Source organism: Ixodes scapularis, unplaced genomic scaffold (assembly GCF_016920785.2).
Source record: "Ixodes scapularis isolate PalLabHiFi unplaced genomic scaffold, ASM1692078v2 PGA_scaffold4__175_contigs__length_147842914, whole genome shotgun sequence".
In the NCBI taxonomy this organism is placed as follows: domain Eukaryota; kingdom Metazoa; phylum Arthropoda; class Arachnida; order Ixodida; family Ixodidae; genus Ixodes; species Ixodes scapularis.
Genome location: NW_024609879.1, coordinates 18675795 through 18699725, shown reverse-complemented (window position 1 = coordinate 18699725; position 23931 = coordinate 18675795). Strand labels below are relative to the sequence as shown.

Below are 23931 nucleotides of genomic sequence, written 5' to 3'. Positions count from 1 at the left end.
AGTTGTCAGACTGCCATGGCTAGTCCGACGTTTATAGTTTCGTTCAGTTTAGTTTCATTTAACCGAAGTAAGTAAAAAAAGTGTTGCGATTAGCCGAACGTTTTTATCATAAAATACATAAGAGACCAATTAGAGGTACCTACATAGTTTCGTTTATGCATATTTTTCTTTTAACCGAGTTTCGTTTAATGGGAGTCCACTGTAATTTAAAATGCACCTACATATCTCCTAATTAGCCCCATAAAGAAGGAAAATAATGCTCCGCAAGTAGCCATACATTTTTTTTACTACGGTTCTTGAGGTGGAAACGGGTACAGACTAAGTGTAACCCACCTTCGACAGCCACCTGCAAACTGAGTAATGCTGATCTAAATATGTTGGAGTGAGCAGGCACGTAGCCAGGATTTTGGATCAGGGGGAGGGTGGGGGGGGCCCGCCCATGACAAAATGCTGTATGAGGGGGAGGGGGGAGAGGAGCTCCCAGCAAAATGAAGGATTTCGGGGGGGGGGGGGGGCCGGGCCCCATGGGCCTCCCCCTGGCTACGTGCCTGGGAGTGAGTATCACTGGCCATTGACGGTCGTGTGCTACCACAGGCGACCGTCAGTGCCAAGTCATACTTTGCCTATAGTACTCCGTTCCACCTCGTGCCGGACCGCAGCGGATGCTACGAGCCGTCCCGGTCAATCCAGCTCTGTAGAGGTAGCACGCAATACGCACTTCGCACATCCCTGTGGCCCCTGTCTAAGGTCATGTAACACTCGATTGACCTTGGCCAACATTCCCCGCCAGTCTCAGACACCTTGAACCCCGTCATGTCTACAGCACCCCGACTGGCATGCTCCAAGTACATCCGTCAATGTGAAGAAGTTGACGTTCAAGCATGGTGTGCTTCAAGATTCACCGCTGGCCCAAATAGACACAAAAACTTCGGTAGGAGGGTATTTATTACCTCCTCGGTAAAGGAGTAGTCATAACATCCTCAACAGGAGTGTAGTTATAACAGCCTCGGTGGGAGAGTAGTCATAACTACAGCAGCTAAATAAGCTACGCTTCACAGTAACGACACTTCAGTCATCCTAGTGCTTAAAACCATAGTTGCCAACTACAGTGATGGAAGTGCCATTTGACCTTTTGGAGCAGGCCTTGCAGCAGGCAAAATGTTGTTTTGGAGCAGGTAGTGGCCCTTTTGGAGCAGGGTCCGGCATATGTTGGCATATTACTTGAAAATGAAATAATGCTGCATTGCTATTAAAGCCCATCCCTGTTGGAACACAGCGCCTGTCGCCTTTTTAAGACAGGATATATCAAATTCAACAAAGTAAACAGAAAAAAAAAACTTTTTTTTTAAAAATAAAGTTGATCTGCTCATCAGATAAAAAAAATACAATTAAATATGTCATACTGAGTTCTTATGGTACAGGATATTTAGTTTTATCAGCCTGCACTTCTTTAAAGGTATCTGCAGCAGCATCTAACGACCCTCACTGTTGTGGAATGTTTTAGTTCAGATTACAGTTATCTTTCGGGCAGCAGCTTCAAATATTGCGGTATCTGATATTCGCTTCAAAAATTACGATTCATTTTCGATGCGCTGGCGAAGTCACGATCGGATCATGGCGAGTTAACCCGTTGAGTGCGCTCCTTGGCATGCACCGACGCACTGCAGAGAAGCGACACCCGCGGAGCATACACCGCAGTCGCGCAGTGCTTTGTGCTCCGAAAAGGACGGTGAGGCTTTACCAGCACTACATCCAGAGTTTGGTGCAACTCAACTAGACTTCGTTTCAGCTTCAGTGCGAGCGCAGCCGAAGCTGCAAGCACGCGCATGAAGCTTGTAACGGTGCCCACACTGCACGAGCCCGTGCGCGAGTTAGGAATGCACAGCATTGGGCTCACGTTAGCTTTGACTTCGGTTGTAGCTAGCGCTCGGGAACAGGGCGGGCCAGCATTGAAAACATTTACAAGCTCGGCCTTTTTTCTTTTTTTTTTTTAAATAGGCAGCTCAGTGGGATGGTTCTTCGCTTAGCCTCTGCGGCTTTGGTCTCAGATGTTGCTGACGTTCCTTTCAATGATGATGATAATGCGCCCTCGCAGTTTCGGTTTGCGTAACAGTTGCGGCGCGGAAAATACCGCGGTACCGACACGCGCTCTGATAAGACTTCAGTTTCTATTTTTTATTGCTACATCTCATCTCGGCGCAGGCATGGCGCAATTCTTCGGTAAAATAACAATTTGGCACTACATGTAGCAGGATTGCGTCCTTGGCGCAAATTGGCGCAATTGGCGCAGCACTTCCATCACTGCAACTATCTAAAGCTTTATCTGAAATCGGAGCAAATGCTTTTCCGTCCTCCAGAAACAAAAAGAACAGTAAGCGACAGAGCAAAATATCACCTGAGCTTCCTCATACCGTATCCAAAGCTGAGGAAGTCGCATTTTCGAATGTGATGATCGACAGGTGCGTCCGCACACCCCTAAGCACCAAGATGGTGGTATCCACTAGCAGATCGGGGAACGGAGTGCTGATACTCTACTGTTTTGATTGCACTCGCTGTGTTGTCTGACTTCCATGAGAGCGACTGGAGCTTAGCTTCGTTGAATCGGGCGTCGTATAAAGTCAAATGATCCCGCAGAACTCTGTGCATTTTTATGACCGGATATTTTTTTTCTTTTCTTTTGAATTATGAAAAATTGGGAATGCAGCAAAATTAACCTCAAAATTTTTGAAAATCGAAACTTAACAAACATAAACCCTAAATTAAAAAGAAAGAAAAGAATCTTCTTTAAATTTACAAAATATAAACCTAAAAAACACACAACCCCATTTACAGCTAAGCTACCGTGTTTTGGGGTTTTATTTTCTTTTAATTCCAGGGTAGTTTCCTTGAGGTTTATTTTTTTCTCGCACATTTTGTGTTTTTTGGTGTCACACAAATAATTGACTTTTAACGGAGTTTTTTTGTTTGAAAAATATGGATATGACCGCGAGATTGTTTGATATCCAGGGAATGTGCACGTGACACAAATACTCGGAAATTATGTGCACGTGGTTGACACAGAGCCCAATTTCTGAAAAAGACCTTTCTTGGAATCGTGGCAAATCCAGCATACGCCAGGAAACCTAAGAAGGCCCCTGGGCGCATTGCCCTCTGTGTACGCCACATGGACTCCGTGATCTGACAAGAAAGCTTAAAAAATGACCGTCTCCATAACTAAAAAAAAATATTTTTTACAATTTTAAATTTTTTTTTTTTTTTTTTTTTTAAGAAAAAGAGGTTAAGAATTACTGCTGTCCGATCTGCTTTCAGTCATCTTGAAGAAGCAACCGAGTTGGTTTCAAAACATCAGGTTTCCTTCCGAGTTTTCATTGGAGCTATATTTTTTGGACTTTAATTCTCATCCAACCAGGTAGATTGCTGCCGAATGTGTATACTTTTCAAGAAAACATAATCCGGTACCACTCGAAGCAGGAAACGAGATAAGGAGTATGTTCTTGTAAGAGAGAAGCAGCCTCGCAGACAGATTTCTTTCTGTGAAGCTTGGGCTTTTCTTATTCAAGCCAAGCACTAATTCAAGGGTCTTTCGGTTTTCCCCACTGTAGATAAGACCAGTCTTGGGTAAGTTACTTTTAAAAAGTAATTCGTTACAGTTACTTTGAGAAAAAAGTAGCGAAGTTACCGTTACAGTTATCGAAACAAAAAAGTAACTCGTTACAGTTACTTTTAAAAAGTAAAGACGTTTCTTCTCAGTTACTTTTTTATAAAACAAAAGAAAATTAGGAAAAACTAGAAAACGCTTTTCACCAAGTTTATTTGCATAAAATTAAAAAGTGTGCTTTGTACTTCATATTGTAACTTAGCAGCAGTTGCTTCTCGAAATTAGTGTCTGAAAGTTTCCCTTGTTTGATAACGAACATGTCCCTGCCCTTGCTGAACAGGCGCTCGTCTATCGCGCTGGAGGGGATTGCTGTGTTGTTTTGCCGGAACAGGTTTTTGATTGCAGGGTAGGCGTTGAGGCAATAGAGTGCCGTCTTCGGCGGTCAAGGTGTTAGTAGCCTCCTCCACGTCAGCAAAATACTCTGTACGCCGGCCATGGTAGTTTTTCTTTGTACTTATCAACATTCATATTCTTGGTAGCACTAGCACATTGCTGGCTCGTTGACGGTTGCGCTGGGTTCATAGAGTCCCGGCAAGCCAGAAACAAACCCCACACAAACACCAGTAAATTTTGCCTCGACTGTTGACACTATACCGGAGTAGTGGCGCAAATCAAAATATGGAACATGTGCAGTGCGGAGTGGTGGCGCTAATCAAAATACGAAACATTTGCAGTGCCCTCCACGTGTATTGTTGTTTCACGTTTGATTCACCCGATTAAAAGCGTTTGCACAGAAAAAAGAAAAACCGCAAAACAGATAGTTCTTCAAGATACTGAGATGCAAGCGTTCAGTCACAAAGTACAAGCGCGTGCTAAAGATAACTACTATTTTTTTTTCACCAAATCTACACGTGGCTACATTCGGGTCGTGACCGGCGAGAAAGAACGTATTCACAAGTCTGTGCAAAAGAGAACTTGACACTCAAAATGTCGGAACAGACAATTTGGAAAGCGCAAAGAATGGCCAAATTGTACTCGTTCAGTGATATATTATTCATAAAAAACTGGGAAGTAACGACAAAAGTAACGTCGTTACTTCCATCGTTACCTCAGAAAAGTACCGTATTTACACGAATGTAGGTCGACCCTTTTTTCTATTTTTGAGAATCTGAAGTGGGGGGGTCGACTTATAATCGAACCAAAGCATTCCACCGCCGGCAAAAACAGCTGGCTGTACCCCGAGCATTACACTGTTTTGTGCGCTCATTTTACAAATCAATTATTTTTTATTTGTGCGAATGAGTATTAATAGCAGCGATTCGCAAAATAACCCGGATGCACGGCGATGAACAGAGCAATGGAACAGAGCACGGAGCGCCTGACTCCTGGGGGGGGTGACGGCACTTCTCGTAAGAGCCACTCCGGAGGCCGCTGGAACAGCCAGCCTCACGGCTCGCTTGGCTCGCTCACCCCGCGGCGCCGCAGCTTCTCTTCGCAGTTTTTCGCACGATTCACTGTCGCACATCGTTAGATCGAGTACGAGGTCATGCTGGTATGTTCATTTGTATTGAAACGCGTGATCGTGGCAGTTTCGGTTTTCGGTGCTCATTTATGGCCGTTCTTCACTCAGAAGCAACCAACAACTGCGCTGTTAGATGCAAGTTCGACCCGTCGGGGTGGGTGATGCTCCAGTGGAGTCTGTGGTGGCACGGAATCTTAAAGTGTTTAGGCAAACGAAGAAGCTTCCGCAGTCCAAGGTCTGGATAGATGGGGATGCCTTCCGGAGTTGGACGTCAGGCTTGCAACGTACGCCGCAAACGTGCGCAATCGGTCCCTACCTGTGACGTCCAACGCGATCGCCGAGCAAGCACGGAAGATGCGGTTGATCCCGTCATTTGCGAAGTGCGAGATTTCATTGGACGACGCCGACGACGTGCTTCGAGAACGTAGCAGTGATGACGACGGGACTGACATCACCAGTGCGGACGAGTTGTAGTCTAGTCGCGGAAGGAGTGGGAACGACAGTGAGCAGCTTCAGTTGTCCCGCCTCCAGCGTGAACTTCCTAGTTCCTATAACGCCTGGCCATCTCATACACCTCGCATGTGCATGCGCAGCCAAAGCACACCAGAAGGCATCGATCGCGTGTTGGAGGCTCGGCTTTCGAAAGAGATACTTTGCCGTTCTCACGTGTTTGCAATAAAATGCGCATCTAAAAAAAAAATAAAAAAATCTTTTTTTTTTTTTTTTTTTTGCTGGTGTGCGATGGGGGGGGGGGGGGGTCGAGTTACAATCGAGTCGACCCACAATCGTGTAAATACTGTATAGAACTACAGTTACAAGTTACATTTTTAAAAAAGTAACTCGTTACAGTTACAAGTTATCAAAAAGTAATGAAGTTACAGTAATGCGTTACTAGTAACGCATTACTATTTAAGACTGGATAAGACGGCTAGGAGGTCTATCAGAATATAATACAAAAAAAATGGAACCCGAATTATATCGCACTCAATGAAATCATGACTTCATTCAATAAGTTGACTGGAACCCCGCAGGTGGCAGCAGCTCACCCTTGGGCAGTCCGGACACCACGTGCAGCAGCGCTTCGGGGATGCCCATCTCGTCGATGCCGATGTCCGACGGGTGGAACAGCAGCTCCGGGACCATGAAGCGCTCGTTGTTCAGGCGGATCATCTGCACGCACGTTGGCCCTCGTCATGCACGTTGGCCCTCGTTCCATAGGGCCAGCGTGTATCGGTCGGAATGTGCGACAAATGTTGGCTCGCTTTTTTCGGTGACCTCAGCAGCGGTTGCTTGTGGGCCGGTAAAGAATTACTGTAAAGGCTTCTTTTGGCGAGTTTCGCAATTTGAGACGGTTGTAAAAAAGTAATGATGTAACTACATTACCCTGTGATGACGAATAAATGGCATAGCACTCCCAATGGCAAACTGCCGCATAGTGCGAGGACGCCGAAACAATACAGTCAAACCCGGATACAGTGTAGACCGCATATAACGTATGTCACGGGAGTCGCGAAAACCTGCACTATAAGCGGTACTGCGCTATAACCAAAACATCAATTTTTCAGGCTAAAATACATGCCATGAGACAACTTACCCTCGTAAAGCAATTTATTTTATGTTAGACGAAAAATAAAGCTTAGTCTGAGGAGAGTCCTTATTTCACCAGACTAGAACACCTCTCTCTCAAGTGTCACACATTTTGAAAGAAATGAGTGACTTTGCCAGGCGCAGCCTTTTAACGGCGTGGCAGACGACCTGGTCTTCGACAACGCTAAGGCATTTGAACACCTCATCACTAAAGGAGTTCAGGCTGGTTCAGACATCTTCAACGAGCGCGTTATCTACGACTGCGTCCGTTGCAACCGGAGAGACCGGAACGACCGTTCTGCGCCGCACACATGCAACCACTGCAACAAGCGCAGCGGGTCGTCAGCATGGCGACCGCTTCTACGCCGCCGTCAGCTGTTTCAGCGGTGCCTCTAAAAAAGGGATGCACTGCCACTCAATGCCATAAGCTTTATTATTATTTTTTTTTTCCATGATAGGCTTGCAGGGGATGAAAGAAAGAAAAGAAAAAGATTCAGTATGCTGTCTTGGACGATCACGAATCTAATACACGACTTTGCCAATAGTACAAATCTCGCTACACGCTACGATTATAAAAGACGATGTACCTAATCTTAGCAGCGATATAGCAACGTAGAAATACAATTTCGTGATCAGACGGACGTTGCGAGCGTTCAGGATTGCTAGCACTAATCACCTTTCTCCTGTGATGAAAGCGCGTGAAAATTGGCGTCCTTTATACGGTACGCGCTAGTAATACCTTGAACTTGAGCACACGCACGAAATGCTCCAAATAGGAAATCCGGGCGATGTTCGAGGACACAAATGCTTAGAAAGCACCACTGTAGTCAAAGTAAACAAACACGATGACACGGGCTTTTCTGCTGTCTTGAGAGTGCTGCCACGAGTGCTGCCTATGAACAAAATCAGTATCATCAGCACCACCAGAGCTTCGCCCCAATCAACATCATTCACCACGTGAAAATGTGGTCATTTTTTTTGTTGCTCATTTTATTTTGGGGTTAAGGAGCCGCACAGCGACAGCAGTGTTGGGGAAAGAGCACACGCTACCGTTCCAACAGTGGGCACTCCCTGCCCTCCCCACGTGTAAACGTGCCTTTCCCCTTGTTTTTGCCATCCTCCACATTTCTTTTTTTTTTTTTTGCAACTGCTTTTTTGTTGCGTATCTTAGTGCGCATATGCTGGCTTGGCAATGCGAGCTGTGCAATCCGGTGCAATCCAAACCCAGGAGAAGCGATGGGCGGTTGGGGCAGTGCTTTGTTAGCTACATCGAGTGTCCTCCCCATGGGTGTTCGATACAGAAGAACAATGCTCCTATACTACAGTGAAACCCGTTTATAACGAGCAGGAGGAAACGCTACGATCAGTTCGATATAGCAAGTAGTATAGCAATATAGCAAAAAACATTTACAACAAACTTCCACGATGAGTTCGTTGTAAGGCGAGAGCCTTCTCTTTCTTTCTCTTCTCTTCACTTCCACCTTGTAACAATGCCCCGGAAAGATTTTTTTTTTTTTTGCATGCGTGCAGAGTTTGTTTTTTTAGCTTATCTCCTTTTCTAATTCGCTTCTGTTCGCTCAATTTCGTTCGCAACTTGAGGTGTTGGAATTTTCTTTCTTTTTTACTTCATTTTTCGGAAGAAGTGACAGGCTAGAAGACAATCATTCGTGCATTTTTGGAAGCCTTACCGGTGAGAAAGAGTTTGATATAGCCAATATGTTTTTCGTTATAAAACATACTTTTTACATGCATCCTTATTTAAGTTTTCCGCGAGTTCGATATCGACAATAATTCGCTATACGTGGGTTCGTTCTAGACAGGTTTCACTGTATTACATGCGATTTTCAAGGGGATGCTTGGGCTGTTTGATATAAACAATAATTCGAAATACCCGGGTGTGATATTCGCATTCGGTGGCATTCGAAGACTGTCAGAACGAGGACGTTACAGTTCCGAATAAATAAAGCCCGAGCAAGGCCCTGCAAAAGAGTGACCTAAGGGTGCGAGGTGGAGGTGCCACTGCAGAGTGCCGTGTCTCAAAGAGTGCAATAGGAGAGATATGTCATTGGCTGGAGGCATGCAGACATCGATTAACCTCGTGCCAATGAAATAGTGCGTCTTTCATAAACAAATATTCCTCACAGAGCATGCTACAGTGTTACAGAGACCAAAGTTTGCGTTCGGGATGCGTGAGAAAAAACAAAAAACACAATATTTTAGAGCAAGAAAAAAAAAACTAGGAGATTTATGTTGTAGATTTGAAAGTGGCTTGCCTGTTCGTTGTCTTTAGGTCGGCCCGTGGTTTCTTCGAGTGGCCGCACATAGCCTCTCTTGATCACTGTGTAGTCCGGGAGAACGTAGTCACGAGCCACGGTGTTTTCCCGGCCGTGCTTCCTAAAACCACATGGGGAAATACGACGAAAATCGAGGCAGCATTCTAACAACCCTGCCCGAAGAACTGCATGGAAATGAGCCTGCTTTCTGGCAGAAAAACATAATATTCCACAAGCTTGTTTCATTTACTTTAGTGACACCGGAGTATGCAAAGCCACCACAGAAGACAGGTGATGATGTGGGGAAAACAATGCAACCGACCTCACTGGAAGCTCACACATCTAGGACGCATCTTCAACAGGTCATGTAGTTAGGTATGCAGAAAGCTGGCATGTTCTGCTGATGGCCAACATTCGTCTCGATGGAAGACGGGCCCCCTCAAATATGAATCAAGAGGCTCACATTGTTTTCTCCTCTCCTTCAATAGTGCCATCGCCTTCTGGAATGAAACACATTTTTCATACGCGAGGTGCATCAATACACTCGACTCCCGATAATTCGAAGTCGCTTCACTGGAAGTGAGGTGAGGGTCCCATCAGTTCTGCATGCGATCCTTTGAAAAAAATGCTTGATAATTGGAAGCGAAAACTCTAAAATATTGGATAATTAGAAGTTGATTTTTAATAGAAAGCCTCGAGGCAACCGTAATATTTGATAGATTTGCAAGTTTTAAAGTGTAAAAACCGCTTTGTGTACTGCACAGGTATTGTCGGCATCGCAGCCGACCACAGCGCCACAGCTCATGAAGTGGAAAGATTAAACAGTCAAGACTGGCACAAGCTGCACGTTGGCACAATGGCATCATTTCTGTCTCTTTCCGCGTCTTTCCTCGAGTTGGTTCGGGAGTCAATGGGCTCATTCCACAAGTGGTTTCACGTGCCGCATTTCGGCTGCAGTCGCGACAATGACAACTCGTGGATCGTATCGCACGCTTGACTTGGCCACGAAAGTCAAGATTTCGAAAGAAGTTGGTTGAGAAAGGAGGCAATGCCAAGCAAGACATTGCACAGAAATATAGCATCAAGCCTAACACTCTCTCAAATTTCATCAAGAACAAGTTCTCGATACTGGATGCTTTTGAGAATGATCAATTCAAGATTTCTCGAAAGAGATTGCGCACCAGCGCCCACCCGGAGTTAGAGCAAGCACTGCTCTTTTGGATTAGGGAAGCACGAAGTAACCAACTTCCCCTCAGTGGTGATATTGTTGCAGCGAAAGCCTTGTCGCCTGCAACAATGTTAGGGATTGACAACTTTGTTTCTTCCGATGGACGGCTGACATGTTTCAAGCATCGTCATGACCTCGTTTTTAAAAGCGTGAGTGGAGAAAAGGCATCAGCCAATCAGGCGCGACGTGGAAGGAAGAAAAGCTCCACAAGTACATGAACGACAATCAGCCGGGAGATATCTTTAATGCCGACGAGACCACACTTTGTTATCGGATGTTACCACAGAAACCTCTGACATTCAAGAACAATGATTGCGCTGGAGGAAAACATAGTAAAAATAGGGTGTCTGTTTTGATTGCGGCCAACATGTCTGGCACTGAACAATGTCGTCTGCTAGTGATCGGAAAGGCCGCTAAGCCTATATAATTTAAAGGCGTCGGAACTCTTCCTGTGGACTACGCATCCAACAGGGAGGCATGAATGATGTCAGACATTTTCCAAGACTGGCTTAAAAAACTGGATCGCAAATTTGCGTCATCAAACCGCAAGGTATTGTTTCTTGTGGACCAGTGCTGTGCCCACATTAATGTGCCGTCCCTGAGTGCCATCGGCCTTGCTTACTTGCCAGCCAAAATGACACTGGTGTTGCAACCCATGGATTAGGGAAATATAAAAAATGTATAGGTGTTGTACAGAAAACATCTTCTCAAGCGGATGATACAGTGCATGGATAACTCCCCTCAGTACGAGGTAAGCCTTCTTAGTGCCATCCACATGCTGGCGCGAGCTTGGGGTCGCGTTAAACAAGAAACCATTGCCAACTGCTTCAGGGCCTGTGGTTTCATAGCAAGGGCTTCAGGGGGTGATTCGTCCTGTTCAATGGTGGAAGTCGAGACAAGTGAGCTTGACGACAATGGTCTGGCAGCAGCTCTCGGCAACATTCGTTTTCAAGAGGTATGTTGCCGTGGACAGCACAGTGGAAGCAAGCGGTGCGCTGACGGACACTGAAATTATTGAGATTGTTCGGCCACGCGAGGCTAGCAACGAAAGTGAGATGGACGACGACATTAAAATTGACCCGCAACCGCCGGCTGCTGATGTAGCTGTGGGCCTTGCCCTCTTGCAGCGGTTTTTCGCTGCAGAGAACAATGCTGAAGAAGTACTCGGGCACCATCTAGACACTGCAGAGCTTACTTTCTCCACCAAGATTCAGCAAGAAGCAGAAGACGGCAATCACCGATTTTTTTTTCCATAAAAAGTCAGTTTTCAAATTAATAATAAATGACCCTTTTTGTTCCTTGTGGTTAATTGGAAGTTTGTTTAATTCAAAGTTTTTCGCGGTCCCCTTGAACTTCATATTAACGGGAATCGACTGTATATACAGGTGTCACGGGGTTCTTTGGGGTTAGTAATTGACAAGATTCAATGTCCTTCGTTTTTCTTAAAACATGTATTTACAAAAGAAATCAAAGAGTTCATATGGATATACTAAAAGAAATAGGAAAACTTAGTAAAAAAATGGAAGGAAGGAAAACGCAACAGTCTTTGAGTCACCATGCGCAGCAGCGGGTGTTGTGTCTGGGGCTGTCGTTGTCGGCCGACGGTTGTGGCAGGCAGTCAGGAGCGGGTGCGGTTGGCTTCCGTCGGCGGTCTCAAGAGTCACCGCAACCAGTGCTCGCGCAGCAGGAAGCCGGGCAGCGTAGGTTTCTATGCGCTGCCCTCGCTGGAACAGGCTGCTGGTCAGCAGTAGGAGGCCGCCGATTGCCCTGGCCGATGGTGTCGTTCCACTCTCAGCACGTTCTCTTCGGCCCGTCTTCTTCCACGCCCTTTCTGGGCCGATCCATGAATTGACTTGCCGTTCTTCTTTTCCATCTTCTTTTCCACATTGAGTCACATCATCACAAGGAGCCCCCCTTTAAGTTTTTTTAAAGTATTAAATGAAATTATATACACAAAAAAACCAAGACCATGATGATGTGCGCAAGTTCATTGCAGCCTACTAAGATAGTCCGCCCCCACATTCTCACTGCCTTTAATGTACTCCACGCGAAACGAGTACTCTTGCAGCATCAGACTCCAGCGTAACACTCGGCTGTTAAGTTGTTTCGCCTTATTTAGATATTGTAGGGGATGGTGGTCCGTCTGAACAACAAAATGCGTCCCATACAAATACACATGGAACTTCTCTATTCCCCAGACCAATGCCAGACATTCTCGTTCTATCGTCGAGAATCTTGACTCTCTAGGCAACAGTCGTCTGCTAGCATAACCCAAAGGGTGCAAGACTCCCTCCTGCTCTTGCATCAGCACCGCGCCAATGCAGCTCTCGGAGGCGTCAGTTCTCAAAATAAATTCCTTCGAGAGGTCCGGTACCCGAAGAATCGGTGCTGCAGTCAGGGCGTCCTTTAACTTAGTGAACACCTTTTCTCTCTCAGAAGACCACTCGACATGGTTTTTCTCCCGTTTCCTCGTTAGTTCGATTAACGGCCCGGCTAACTCTGCGTAGTTGGGGATGAATTGGCGGTAGTATCCTGTTAAGCCAAGAAAGGCCCTAACTTGCTTCTTACTCTGGGGCCGTTTCGCGTCCTTTATCTTTTCCAACGTTTCCAAACGAGGCTTTATCTCTCTGTTACCCAGTTCATGACCCAGAAATGTTATTTTCCTCATACCGACTTCGCACTTCTTGGGTTTTACAGTAATACCAGCTTGTCGCATTCTCTCAAAAACCTGCTTTAACGTCTCCATATGTTCTTCCCATGTGTCGGTTGCTACGAGCACATCGTCGATGTAGTGTTTAACACTTGGAATGTCCGAAAGAAGCTTCCTCATTAATCGAGTAAAGACGGCTGATGCGGTCTTAATTCCGAAAGGCATAAACCTAAACTGGTACAACCCGGACTCTGTTGAGAAGGCTGTCTTCGCCTTAGAATCGTCTGATAACGGAATTTGCCAGTAACCTTTGGCCAAGTCTAGCTTGGAAAAAAAAACTTTCGTTCCCACCTCAGCCAGTATCCCATCAATCCGAGGAATCGGTTCGGCATCTTGTGGCAAGAGACTGTTAAGGCGACGGAAGTCGATGCACACGCGAACACTACCATCGGCTTTTCTCACCAAAACAAGAGGAGAGCTGTAGGAGGAATTAGACCTCTCAATCACTCCGAGTTTCAACATCTCTTGAACCTCCGCCTCGATTACCTCCCTCATTGCGAAGGGAATCGGGTACTTCGGTGTTTTCACTGGAGTTGACGACACTAGATCTAAACGACATTCCAACAAGTTCGTCTTACCGGGTAGGTCAGATAACACCCCGTCGAACTCGTGGAGGAGTTTGTCTATCTCGGCGGCCTGGTCATCATTCAACAAGTCTGATCGAATAACATCTTCCGGTCCCTGGGTCCTCTTCACGCTCATGCATGGAAGTTCCTTCTCCGTAACACTGTCCTCGATTGCTACGAAAGAATTCACTTGCATTTTACTAGTTGAATCTACGACTCGTTCTTCGTACCGCTTCAGCATATTAATATGAAACAGCTTTCGAGCGTGACCCAGATCGAGTACATAGTCCACTTCGTTCTTCCTTTCCAACACCGGAAAAGGACCCTTCCACTGCATTAACAATTTATTTTTGCTAGTGGGCAAAAGTATCAAGGCTCGGTCTCCAATCTTTAATTGACGGCCTCTTGCCTTCGTATTGAAATATTTTTTCTGCTTGCGTTGAGACTCCTGTAGTTTTTGGTGCGCTAACTCGGTCGTTTGTTCTAGCCGATCCCTCAATTCGAACACATATCCATATGTTGTTTTCAGATCTGAACTAATCTGGTCCCCGACCCATATTTCCTTTAACACAGAGAGAGGTCCTCTTACGTTGCGTCCATAAATCAGTTCGAAAGGGGAAAACCCCAAACTTGCCTGGGGAACTTCGCGGTACGCAAAGAGGAGCGGGGCTAAATATTTATCCCACGAGCGGGGTTTATCTGAGCACATCCTTTTAAGCATTAGCTTGAGAGTCCCATTAAAACGTTCTACAAGACCGTTGCACATGGGGTGGTAGGGCGTTGACAGCAGATGTCTAACTGATAACAGCTCTGTCACCTCCCGCATCAGGTCTGATGTAAAACTACGACCCCTGTCAGACAAAATTTCTCGTGGGAGGCCTACTCTTGAGAACATTTCGAGTAACCCTTCCGCCACTGTAAGCGAGTCGATACTCTTCAAGGGTGTAGCGTCGGGGTATCGGGTGGCAAAATCCACCATTGTCAGTACATACCGATAACCTCCCCCAGCCGTTGGAGGAAACGGACCAACTATATCAATGGCCACTCGTTCGAAAGGCGTGTCGATGATAGGCATGTTTCTCAGCGGCGCCTTTCCTACTGTTCCCTTTGGGATTGTTCGCTGGCACATGTCGCATGAACTGACATACCTCTTGATATCGGCCTGGGCACCGGGCCAATAAAAGGTTGCCAGCACCCGGTCAGTTGTCCGTTTCACACCTTGGTGTCCGGCCAAAGCAATATCGTGCGCCACTTGTAGCACCTTGCTACGCAGCATCTTCGGCACCACCACCTGATGTATTTCTCGGCCCGTTGATAATCTGCAGCAGCGCATTATAAGCCCTTTTTTCTCGTAAAAGTTTATTCTGTTTCCTCCCTTCGTCACGTGCACCGTGCCTATTTGTTTTCTACATATCTCCAACGTTGGATCTTCCACCTGAAGTTTCTTTAGCACATCCCTGGTGATCCGTTCGCCCCCAACGTTACTAAGTTGGTCTAATCTACTCGACCTACGGCCGTCGACGGCAGCGACGACTTCGCCTTCTGCGTCAGCCACCCCCTTCAGGGTTTGCTCGGTCGAGTCTTTTGCTCCATGAATATTCCCCACGATAACGTCATACAGAGGCCGGTCCATACACTTGGCGGTTACCTGTCCCGTTAGGAACGGCGACACAAGGTGAATGTTTGCCTCTGGCAACATCAGACACGTCCCGTCTACTAAGAATACGGGACTGATTCTGCCAGTAAAATCTTCACGTGCGACCAGTTCCCGGCGCACTATCACGGTGTTACTCCCGGTGTCCCTCAACACCTTTACTGCTTTGCCGTTTAATATCCCATCTGTGATCGGCATACCTTCCGACAGAATTGGTCTCGCCTTTTCAGTCATATCCATGGGGGACGTTCTGAAGGCGTTTGTTGAGATCTTCTTCTTTCCCCGTAAGAACGCGTTCGTCTTATCAACCGGATCATCGTCGGGTTTCGCGAAGCACGAAACTTCTGTCTTTCCGTTCTTTCCTCGCGGACATGATCTGGACTCGTGGCCTGATCTCTGACACACTTGACAGAACCCGTGTGTTTTTGGGTTTGATCGACAATCTGTTGCCTTGTGGCCCAACTTACCACACAAAAAACATTTTACCTTTAGAGCGGGTTTGCTGCCCTGCGCATCTTCCTTCAGGGAATCTAAGGTTACTTTTGCCCCCCTCCTGAAATTGGCCAGATTAGGCTGGCTCTGCGCCTCCAGGAAGTGGTCCGCCATTTCAGCCAACGCCGAGACGGTCTTACAGCTTCTTTCCTTTAAGAAGACCGCGAGCCTCGGATGACAATTCCGAAGAAATTGCTCCCCAATCATCTGGTCACGAACCCCTTCATACGTTTTTGGGCATTCGTTCATAGTGACCCAGCGGTCGAAGAACCCCTCTAGTCTCGCAGCAAACTGGCTCCCTGTCTCTCCGTCCAACGGCTTGCTCTCTCTAAATTTCTCGCGGTACCCTTCTGCCGTGTACCGAAACCACTGGAGCAAAGCCCTCTTCACCTTATCATAATTCACAGAGTCTTCAGGTGACATCCTACCTATGACCTCCAGAGCTGGGCCAACCAGGCACATGCTTAGAGCAGTCGCCCACTTCTCTTGCGGCCAATCTTGCCCCTGCGCTACACGCTCAAATCTCCTCAAATACGAGTCGAGATCGTCCCTTTTGTCATCGAAGGGAGGCATAAGCTTGTGAGGACTAGGAGATAGCGATATAGATGCGCGACGTGACCCTTCACTGCCATCTGCTCGTCCTATCTCGGTTGCGCTAGCCTCTGCAAGACGAATCTTTAGTTCGATAATGCGTTGCTCACTTTCTGCCTTGAGGCGCTGTGCTTCCCTCTCAGCAGCCCTCTCTTCTCGTTGGCGTGCTCGCTCCTCGTCCACCCAAGACCTCAACTCCGCTCCTGCCAGTCCCAACTCAGCGCCTAAAGACATTAACTCTTTAACCTCCATTCTGATTAATTATTGTTATGTAGAAAAACGAAGGAACAGAGTATCTTGTCCTGTCGCGGACGCCAGTTAATTGTCACGGGGTTCTTTGGGGTTAGTAATTGACAAGATTCAATGTCCTTCGTTTTTCTTAAAACATGTATTTACAAAAGAAATCAAAGAGTTCATATGGATATACTAAAAGAAATAGGAAAACTTAGTAAAAAAATGGAAGGAAGGAAAACGCAACCGTCTTTGAGTCACCATGCGCAGCAGCGGGTGTTGTGTCTGGGGCTGTCGTTGTCGGCCGACGGTTGTGGCAGGCAGTCAGGAGCGGGTGCGGTTGGCTTCCGTCGGCGGTCCCAAGAGTCACCGCAACCAGTGCTCGCGCAGCAGGAAGCCGGGCAGCGTAGGTTTCTATGCGCTGCCCTCGCTGGAACAGGCTGCTGGTCAGTAGTAGGAGGCCGCCGATTGCCCTGGCCGATGGTGTCGTTCCGCTCTCAGCACGTTCTCTTCGGCCCGTCTTCTTCCACGCCCTTTCTGGGCCGATCCATGAATTGACTTGCCGTTCTTCTTTTCCATCTTCTTTTCCACATTGAGTCACATCATCACAACAGGTTTCAGAGAATCGCCAGACCAGACTGGTGGTCACTTTAACATTTTGCATCAGAAAACGATGCAAAGTGCACTTTATACTAAGAACATTGAATAGTATGTATTTATCTTTCTTGCTACAATGATCTCTGGCACTTTGCATGCAAGGACAGTAATGGTGGTTTCGACTTTATAATCTGGGAATCGTATGGTCAAGCGAACCTCCATTGTTTCCCTTATATCTAGTTTACGTTCAGCCACTGCTGCCTATAGACAGTAAAACCCGTCTAGTATACCTCTGGCATGCAGTGCAAATGCACCCCATTTGTTCCCAAAAGAAATGCTAGATTAAGAGAGAATTGTGGAATGTGTCTGCTACTATGCTCACAAATACAGCAAAACGAACAGCCCCTAGCAGAAAAGCTGCTAACTGGCCAGAACAAGTCGCCTGGAGACTTTTCAGCTTCCTGTGCCTGAAGGCTCTCGCAGTTGCATAATGTCAACTGTGGTAATGCACAATGGTAAATGAATTAAATTGACTTAAATCCCACAATGGTTTGTCTGTTTCTCAATGTGCATCAGCGTGGTGGAGACAGTAGTAGACTGGAAGCCAGGCTATGCTACAATGCTTTAATTTTCTGGTATGAAAAACAGAAAAAGAAAGTTTGAAGGACATGCCCGTCTGCTCGAAGCATTTTGAATGTGATAAACTTCCTGGTAAATCGCACCTACATAACGATGTAAATTAAGGAGCAGAGTGTCAGACACAGGCTTTGTGTACTAGTTAAACTTTGATCCACATCGCTGAAGGGACCATAAGAGCTGCGGCCAGGTTCAATAGGTGCCTTCCCAGAGTTTGCCTAAGAATCAATTACATAGTCGGCAGCTCGTGGCACCCGGGCGGGTCACTGCATTGGTTTGTTTTCTTTGCCATTTTTTATTGCAAGAAACCCTCAAACTCACCGAGGCAGTTGGTCTGATTTTCCGACTATACATAATTTCGGGAAAAAGGGGTTCAGGTAGCCAAGCTTACTGCAGCTTGGGGCATGTGGAGCGAAGTATGACTGATTCTCCAACAATATTTGCTTCTACAGGGTGTTAATGAGCGCTATGCAGTCGTTAAAACAGACATATATATATATATATATAAGCCAGTATACAAGGTGCAATGATACTTTTCTCAAAGGTGTCCCTAGGTGGCGAGTCCATCAGACTTTAAGTTCACGAGTTTCTAGAAAAATAAAGGTTAAAAAAGAAAAGCGTTATTTCTATAGAGAGGACGAAAAACGGGGGAAAAAAACTGTCTGGTGGACACTGCAACTCGGGTGGTGCCACACACAGTCGGATCTGCTTTTGGGTGTTTTTATCAAATATCAAACCGGCAGAAGCGTCCGTCTCAGTGTTGCCGCGTGCTAGTGTCACGCTCGATGTGAGGTGCTGCAACACGTGCCGGCCACGATGCTGATGCAACCTGGGTGGTATTGCCTCGGCACGCTACAACTGAAATTTGCAATCTTTGAACCCGCGATGGACTTTCCAAGGTTAGCTGCACGGCGTGCAAATTCGTCTCGTTTGGTGGTCGTGCACGTTTGCCGGCACGACGAGGTGTCAACTACAGCTGACACCCCCAATGCGGGTAGAAACTGAGGGAGAGGAGGAGACGAGAGCATGTGGGGACGTCGGAACACCGAGCTCTCGTTGGAACAATTAGTGGGTAGGCGCAGAGCTAGCTGCCTTTGTCTCCACTCGCTGTTTCAATGCATTCAAACGCCGAACGCCGGTATCCGACGTTTGCTTTAGCAAAGAATGACACAGGGAGTTTTCGCGAAGGACGACCATGCGATTTCCCTGGGAGCTTCCCATTAACGGCCGTTGCCATGAACAATTCCCCCTCCTGTTCTGTACACCAGCCTTATCGTGGAGGTCAAGCAACTTACATTTTTTTCAGGAACTCTCCAGAAACAATTTTATTACTGAAAGGGCCAGATACAAAAGTAATCTGTGGTCAGTCTTCTCTTTGCAAACAAACATACCTCGGGTAAGTGAGGATGTAAGCCTGCGAGGAACTGGAACCTTCCCACACCCAGTGAGTGAGCCCCATGCAAAGAAAGAGGGGAAGCCATCCCCAAAGGGACTGACCGTGCAATGTCCATGTCCTCCCAGAACTTGGTTGAGACAAAGCAGGCATCCTCCTTCACCTGAAAGGGTCAACGAGGCAACGAGTCAGCTGCACCCTCTTCTATCGACTCCACCGTCCAGCAAGTCCTCTGACCCACTGGTTCTTCGAGGAGAGCGTGGTCGGTGCTCAAATGGTAATTCAAATGCAAATTTGGGGTGGTTTATGTACCAAGCCAACAAAGGGCATCTGGCTTGCCCCAGCGGAGGACTGAGCATTAATTTGGACAGCCCGGGGTTCTTTTGACATGCAACCGAAATCTCGATTACATGGCGCCTTCCCTGCAATGAGCCTGCGTCAAACTGCAAGCACCTCGGCCGGGATTCGAACCCCCCAAATGGGAATCCTTGGATGGCTCCAGCGCTTTGCCCCGGAGCCATCCAAGCTGTTAAAGCGTGGTGCTCACGGGCAGTTTACTCTCTCTCATATTGAGGAAGGGGAGCTGAACATGTGGGTCGTGAAAACATCCTTCAGAACAGTACACCTTTCAAAACAGGGAAACTTTGCTGGACACGAAAGAGTAACAGTGAAGGTCTTGCAGGCATTGTCCTAAACTGTAGCTTTGCTTTTGCCCTTGCAAAACTCCTCAGTTTCTAAACACCTGCTGTACAATGTGCCTACCATTAACTGCATACCTATTCCCCAAATGCGAATAATGAGGTGTCAAATAATAGAAACTGGAATATCAGATGCTGGTATATATAACCTTTGTGACTGGAAGCCCAACAAGTGCAGCTTTTATGGCAACAGCTCCAGCAAAGCAGCAAAACCTTAGCAAACTATACTTTGTTTCATCGTAACTTGCCAAAACTTAAAGCTACAGCCCCCTCGAGCCCATTGGAGCAATGGAATGAAACATGTCAACTCTGCAGGAGGAAAGTACTTCAATGATACATTTTTCACGTGCCTCACACCAATGCACTGGTTATCTAGTTGGGGCAGTAGCCTTTGCTGTTTGCAAAGCTAAGGCTTGTTTCCACATACAGTGCATGCAGTGCTAACCCACCACTAATTCAGCACTAGAAATAGTGCTGAATTTAGAGTTGATGCAGCACTCGCTAATACAGTGTCGATATAACAGGGGCGAGTGGTTTCAGTGGCGCAGTCTCATCTGTCATGCCCGAGTCATTGCAAGGGCGTGTTGCAGTGATCATGATTCTAGTGGCTCACTCCCATTTAAAATAAAAAAAATTAAAAAAAATTAAAGCGCAAAGCTCACTACAATACCATAAATCTTGTCTTTCTTCAAAACAAAGTCATCTCACTGCAACGGCAGACGGAATACGACTCAGGTGCCAAGAACACTCCTATTGTCAGCGTAGAATTTTATGAAATTGATCTTGCCACGGCAAGCAGCCTAGCAGTACTATAAGTTATGGGGAAGAAATCTGTGGCGAGAGGAGGGAATACAGTGCTAAACCAGCATTAAATTTGGCTCTAATTGACCATTTTCGAAAGTCAGTCTACCCACCCTACTTAGAGCCATTAGAGCTTAGAGACAACGCTCTAATGGCAGCACTACACAACTACACCAGAAAAAGTGAACATAATAGTTGCACAACAGAAGAAGAATTCGTGGCCTCACATGTTTGTATAAGATTTTAAATGGTGTAATTGATTCACAAGAGCTACTCAGTCGCATATACTTGCACGTTCCTCGAAGATCTAGTAGACTTGATACTTTGTTTTAACCTACCGATTTTTACCATGCTGCACCCATGACACAACTACAACTCACATACAATCATTTAGAACAAATTTGCGGGAATGTCAGTCTTGATATTTTTTATGAAGAGCGTAAATTTCAAAAGTGTGTTGAGACTATTGTTTTGTCCTAACATTTCATTTTTATCCTATTTAAAAATTTACTACTGTCTCACTGATAAGTGCACCACTAAGGAGGCGTTAAGCTATTGGTGGGTCGCTCAAAATAAAAACAAAATAAAATAACAGAATAATATAATAATAACAACAACAGCAGCAACAGCATAATAACAATAATATAGTAATAATACTATGTTTTCTTTCCTTGAAGTACATACAGAAATTTGGCCCATAAAAGTGATAAATGCTTGTTCTTAGGATCAAGTCAACTGTATAAGACAATATAATTGAGCAGTCCCATGTTAATCCACAGTACACTCGCGGCAAAGTTGTTGGGCATTTACGTCGCATTCACACACTGTGGGGTGTGTGAACAAAAGCGTTAGAAACAAAATGGACACCTGATCATATTGTTACGAACGCTTTTGTTTCTTGTTTGTTCTAGCGCATGTGAAAGCGTGCCTCCCGGCACGATTTCTTGGCATTGAAGATGCTAGAACAAAATTTTGTTATCAACTTTTTAGGGGCGAAGCTCCTTAGGGTCTAGCCTTGTCCATCCGTCCGGCGTTTGTGCTCACATCGATTGCACTGCCTCCGGGACCGGCCCACTTTAAAAAAAAACAATGTATGCCTGCACGAGAGTTCGAACTCAGGACCGCTTGATTACAAGGCAGACGTCTTAACCACTATGCTACACTCCAACGTTGCGTGTAGCCGCTCAACGTCTATACAGGAGAGGGTGCTGCGGTCAAATGTGTATATAATCGCATTAAACTTTGCATGCATTGGCTCAACGTTTATAGACGAGAGTGGGCTGCGGTCAAATGCTAAACTGCGTATATAACCACGTTCCATACCACACATTTTCTTTCCGACATGGACCGTTGACTTAAGCGGTAGAGATGCGTTCCCACAGTTTCTAGCGGATCCAAGCTGATCCGCTAGAAGAACCACTGGCTCTGCATTTCACCAACCATAAAGCGGTAATTGAAGTCGAAACGCAACCCGGAACTCAGCCCTACCTATGAGCAATTAAAAAAAATCAGCACCATCAGCACTACCTATGAACAATAAAATCGGTATCATGAGCACCACCAGAGCTTGACCCCAATCAACATCATTCACCACGTGGAGATGCGGCCTCTTTTCTTCTTTTTCTTAGAAGGGACTTGCAGTAGGCAATGGGTACTACAAAACCATAAGTATGAAGAGGGTTGTTAAAACTGTGGTGTAGTACTGTGGTAACGCCTCCGATTTGCATGCAAAGAATCCGGGTGTGATTCTCGCAGGTGGTAGGCAATCTTTTTCGAGAATTTGGCAGCATCGACGACAGACGCCCTAATACGCCAACTACAACATCAACAATGGATGTCATTTCCAGTGATGGGAAGCGCTCACAAAAAAAGGACTACAATAATAAACATTGCATTAATCAGTAGTAAACACCCGAAAGTATGTGCAGAAAGCGGCTCTTTGGTTCTAACAACTTGGACACCGTACGTCGCCTTCGGTTTGTGAAGTCGAGGGCGCTTAAAGTTGAGCGATCTCGTTTTCCTATCACTGCCATTAGTGCAGAAACAATAGAGCTTTCGAGACTGCCACTAGATAGCTCTGACTTTTTAAAAGAATCTATTACAGCGCCGATTCAGCGTTGCACTGCACGCTTGAATCGGCCTTTACATTTGATTTAAAGTGTGATTTTTCACTGGCCCTCGTAGGTGCCGTAAGACGGCCCCCACCTGGTTCATGACGTAGGTCTCGTCCATGACGTGTAGCTGCCGGTAGGAAACCAGGTCTTTGAGGTGGTTGGTGAGGGCCTTGCCCCCGAGGTTGATGCGGGCCACGCCGGCCTTGCATAGCCGCCCCTTCAGGTAGGGAGCCAGGTGTGTGAAGGAGAAGCCCGTGTCCACCACCAGGCAGGCCAGCTCGCGGGCGTGCTCCCGCCGGTACTTGAGGCAGCTCAGGGCACCCGCTGCGCCGCAATTTGTGAGGGACTCTTTGGTATCGACCGCATCTTGCCGTCACATCTCTAAAGATCGCCTACCCGCCATTTTAGGGTGACGGCTTTGTGCAGGAACTCCCCATAAGCCTTTTGACTCGTGTTGGTCCGACCGTATGATGTCCAAATCAAAATGTCACATTGTGTTGCGGTGTCATGTGATGTCAATTCCGCCTTGAGATGATCGATTTAGCGAGGAAAGTGATGACAGTTTCAAGTCACAATGTCACACACTATTATGATGTCACTCAACATCAATTTCTTGCTAAATTTAGTGGGGAAATCGCCACGACGTCGTGCAACATCACTGAGTCACGTGACTTCGTAGTGTTACGAGACATTGCAGTGTCGCATGACTCAACGCTACAACATCCCTGCTAAATTTAGAAATATATCTGCCAAATTTCTATTGGCAGCATGCAACATTTAAAGGGGGTGTGCCGCTCCACATGGCACCTGGTCGATGGCACCATCAACGACAGAAGTCCGAAAAAACGGTCGGCGACTGTATGACTGGCTGCTACACACAATCTTTTATGTGAAATGCTTCTGCTAGGAGCCGCGTCGCTATGCCACTGTCTTGTCGCACACTTCCCATACAAAGCGCTGCTCTTTAAAAACCCGTTCAAGTGCCATATCATTGCATTTGACAGAATGTCTAAGCCAAGTGATTTTTTTCACCATTTATCTCTTCACCACGTGTGGACATTCAATGATGGTTTCACTGGATTGATTTATTGTTGCCTTTAAAGCAGTTGAATAATGAGGTGCCCATTCAATCGGTATTCTGACTTACAAATGACTTGTATTTAGCAATGGTTCAATGTTCACTGCACAATTTTTTTAATTTACAAGTTACGAGTACTTTGCCTGTTACCGTATAGGTGAG

General features: G+C 46.3%; 1 protein-coding gene across 1 annotated transcript in view; it reads right to left on the bottom strand.

Moving 5' to 3' along the window:
* The window catches only part of LOC8050498 (actin-related protein 6), a 69157-nt gene that overhangs the window by 28547 nt on the left and 16679 nt on the right, over positions 1–23931 (bottom strand). Inside the window, exons 5-8 of the mRNA XM_040214193.2 lie at positions 22783–23015; positions 19183–19241; positions 8981–9101; positions 6167–6290 (exon numbers count right to left, since the gene is read on the bottom strand). Coding sequence (XP_040070127.1) covers positions 6167–6290; positions 8981–9101; positions 19183–19241; positions 22783–23015 — 537 coding nt within the window. The remainder of the gene's footprint in view (positions 1–6166; positions 6291–8980; positions 9102–19182; positions 19242–22782; positions 23016–23931) is intronic.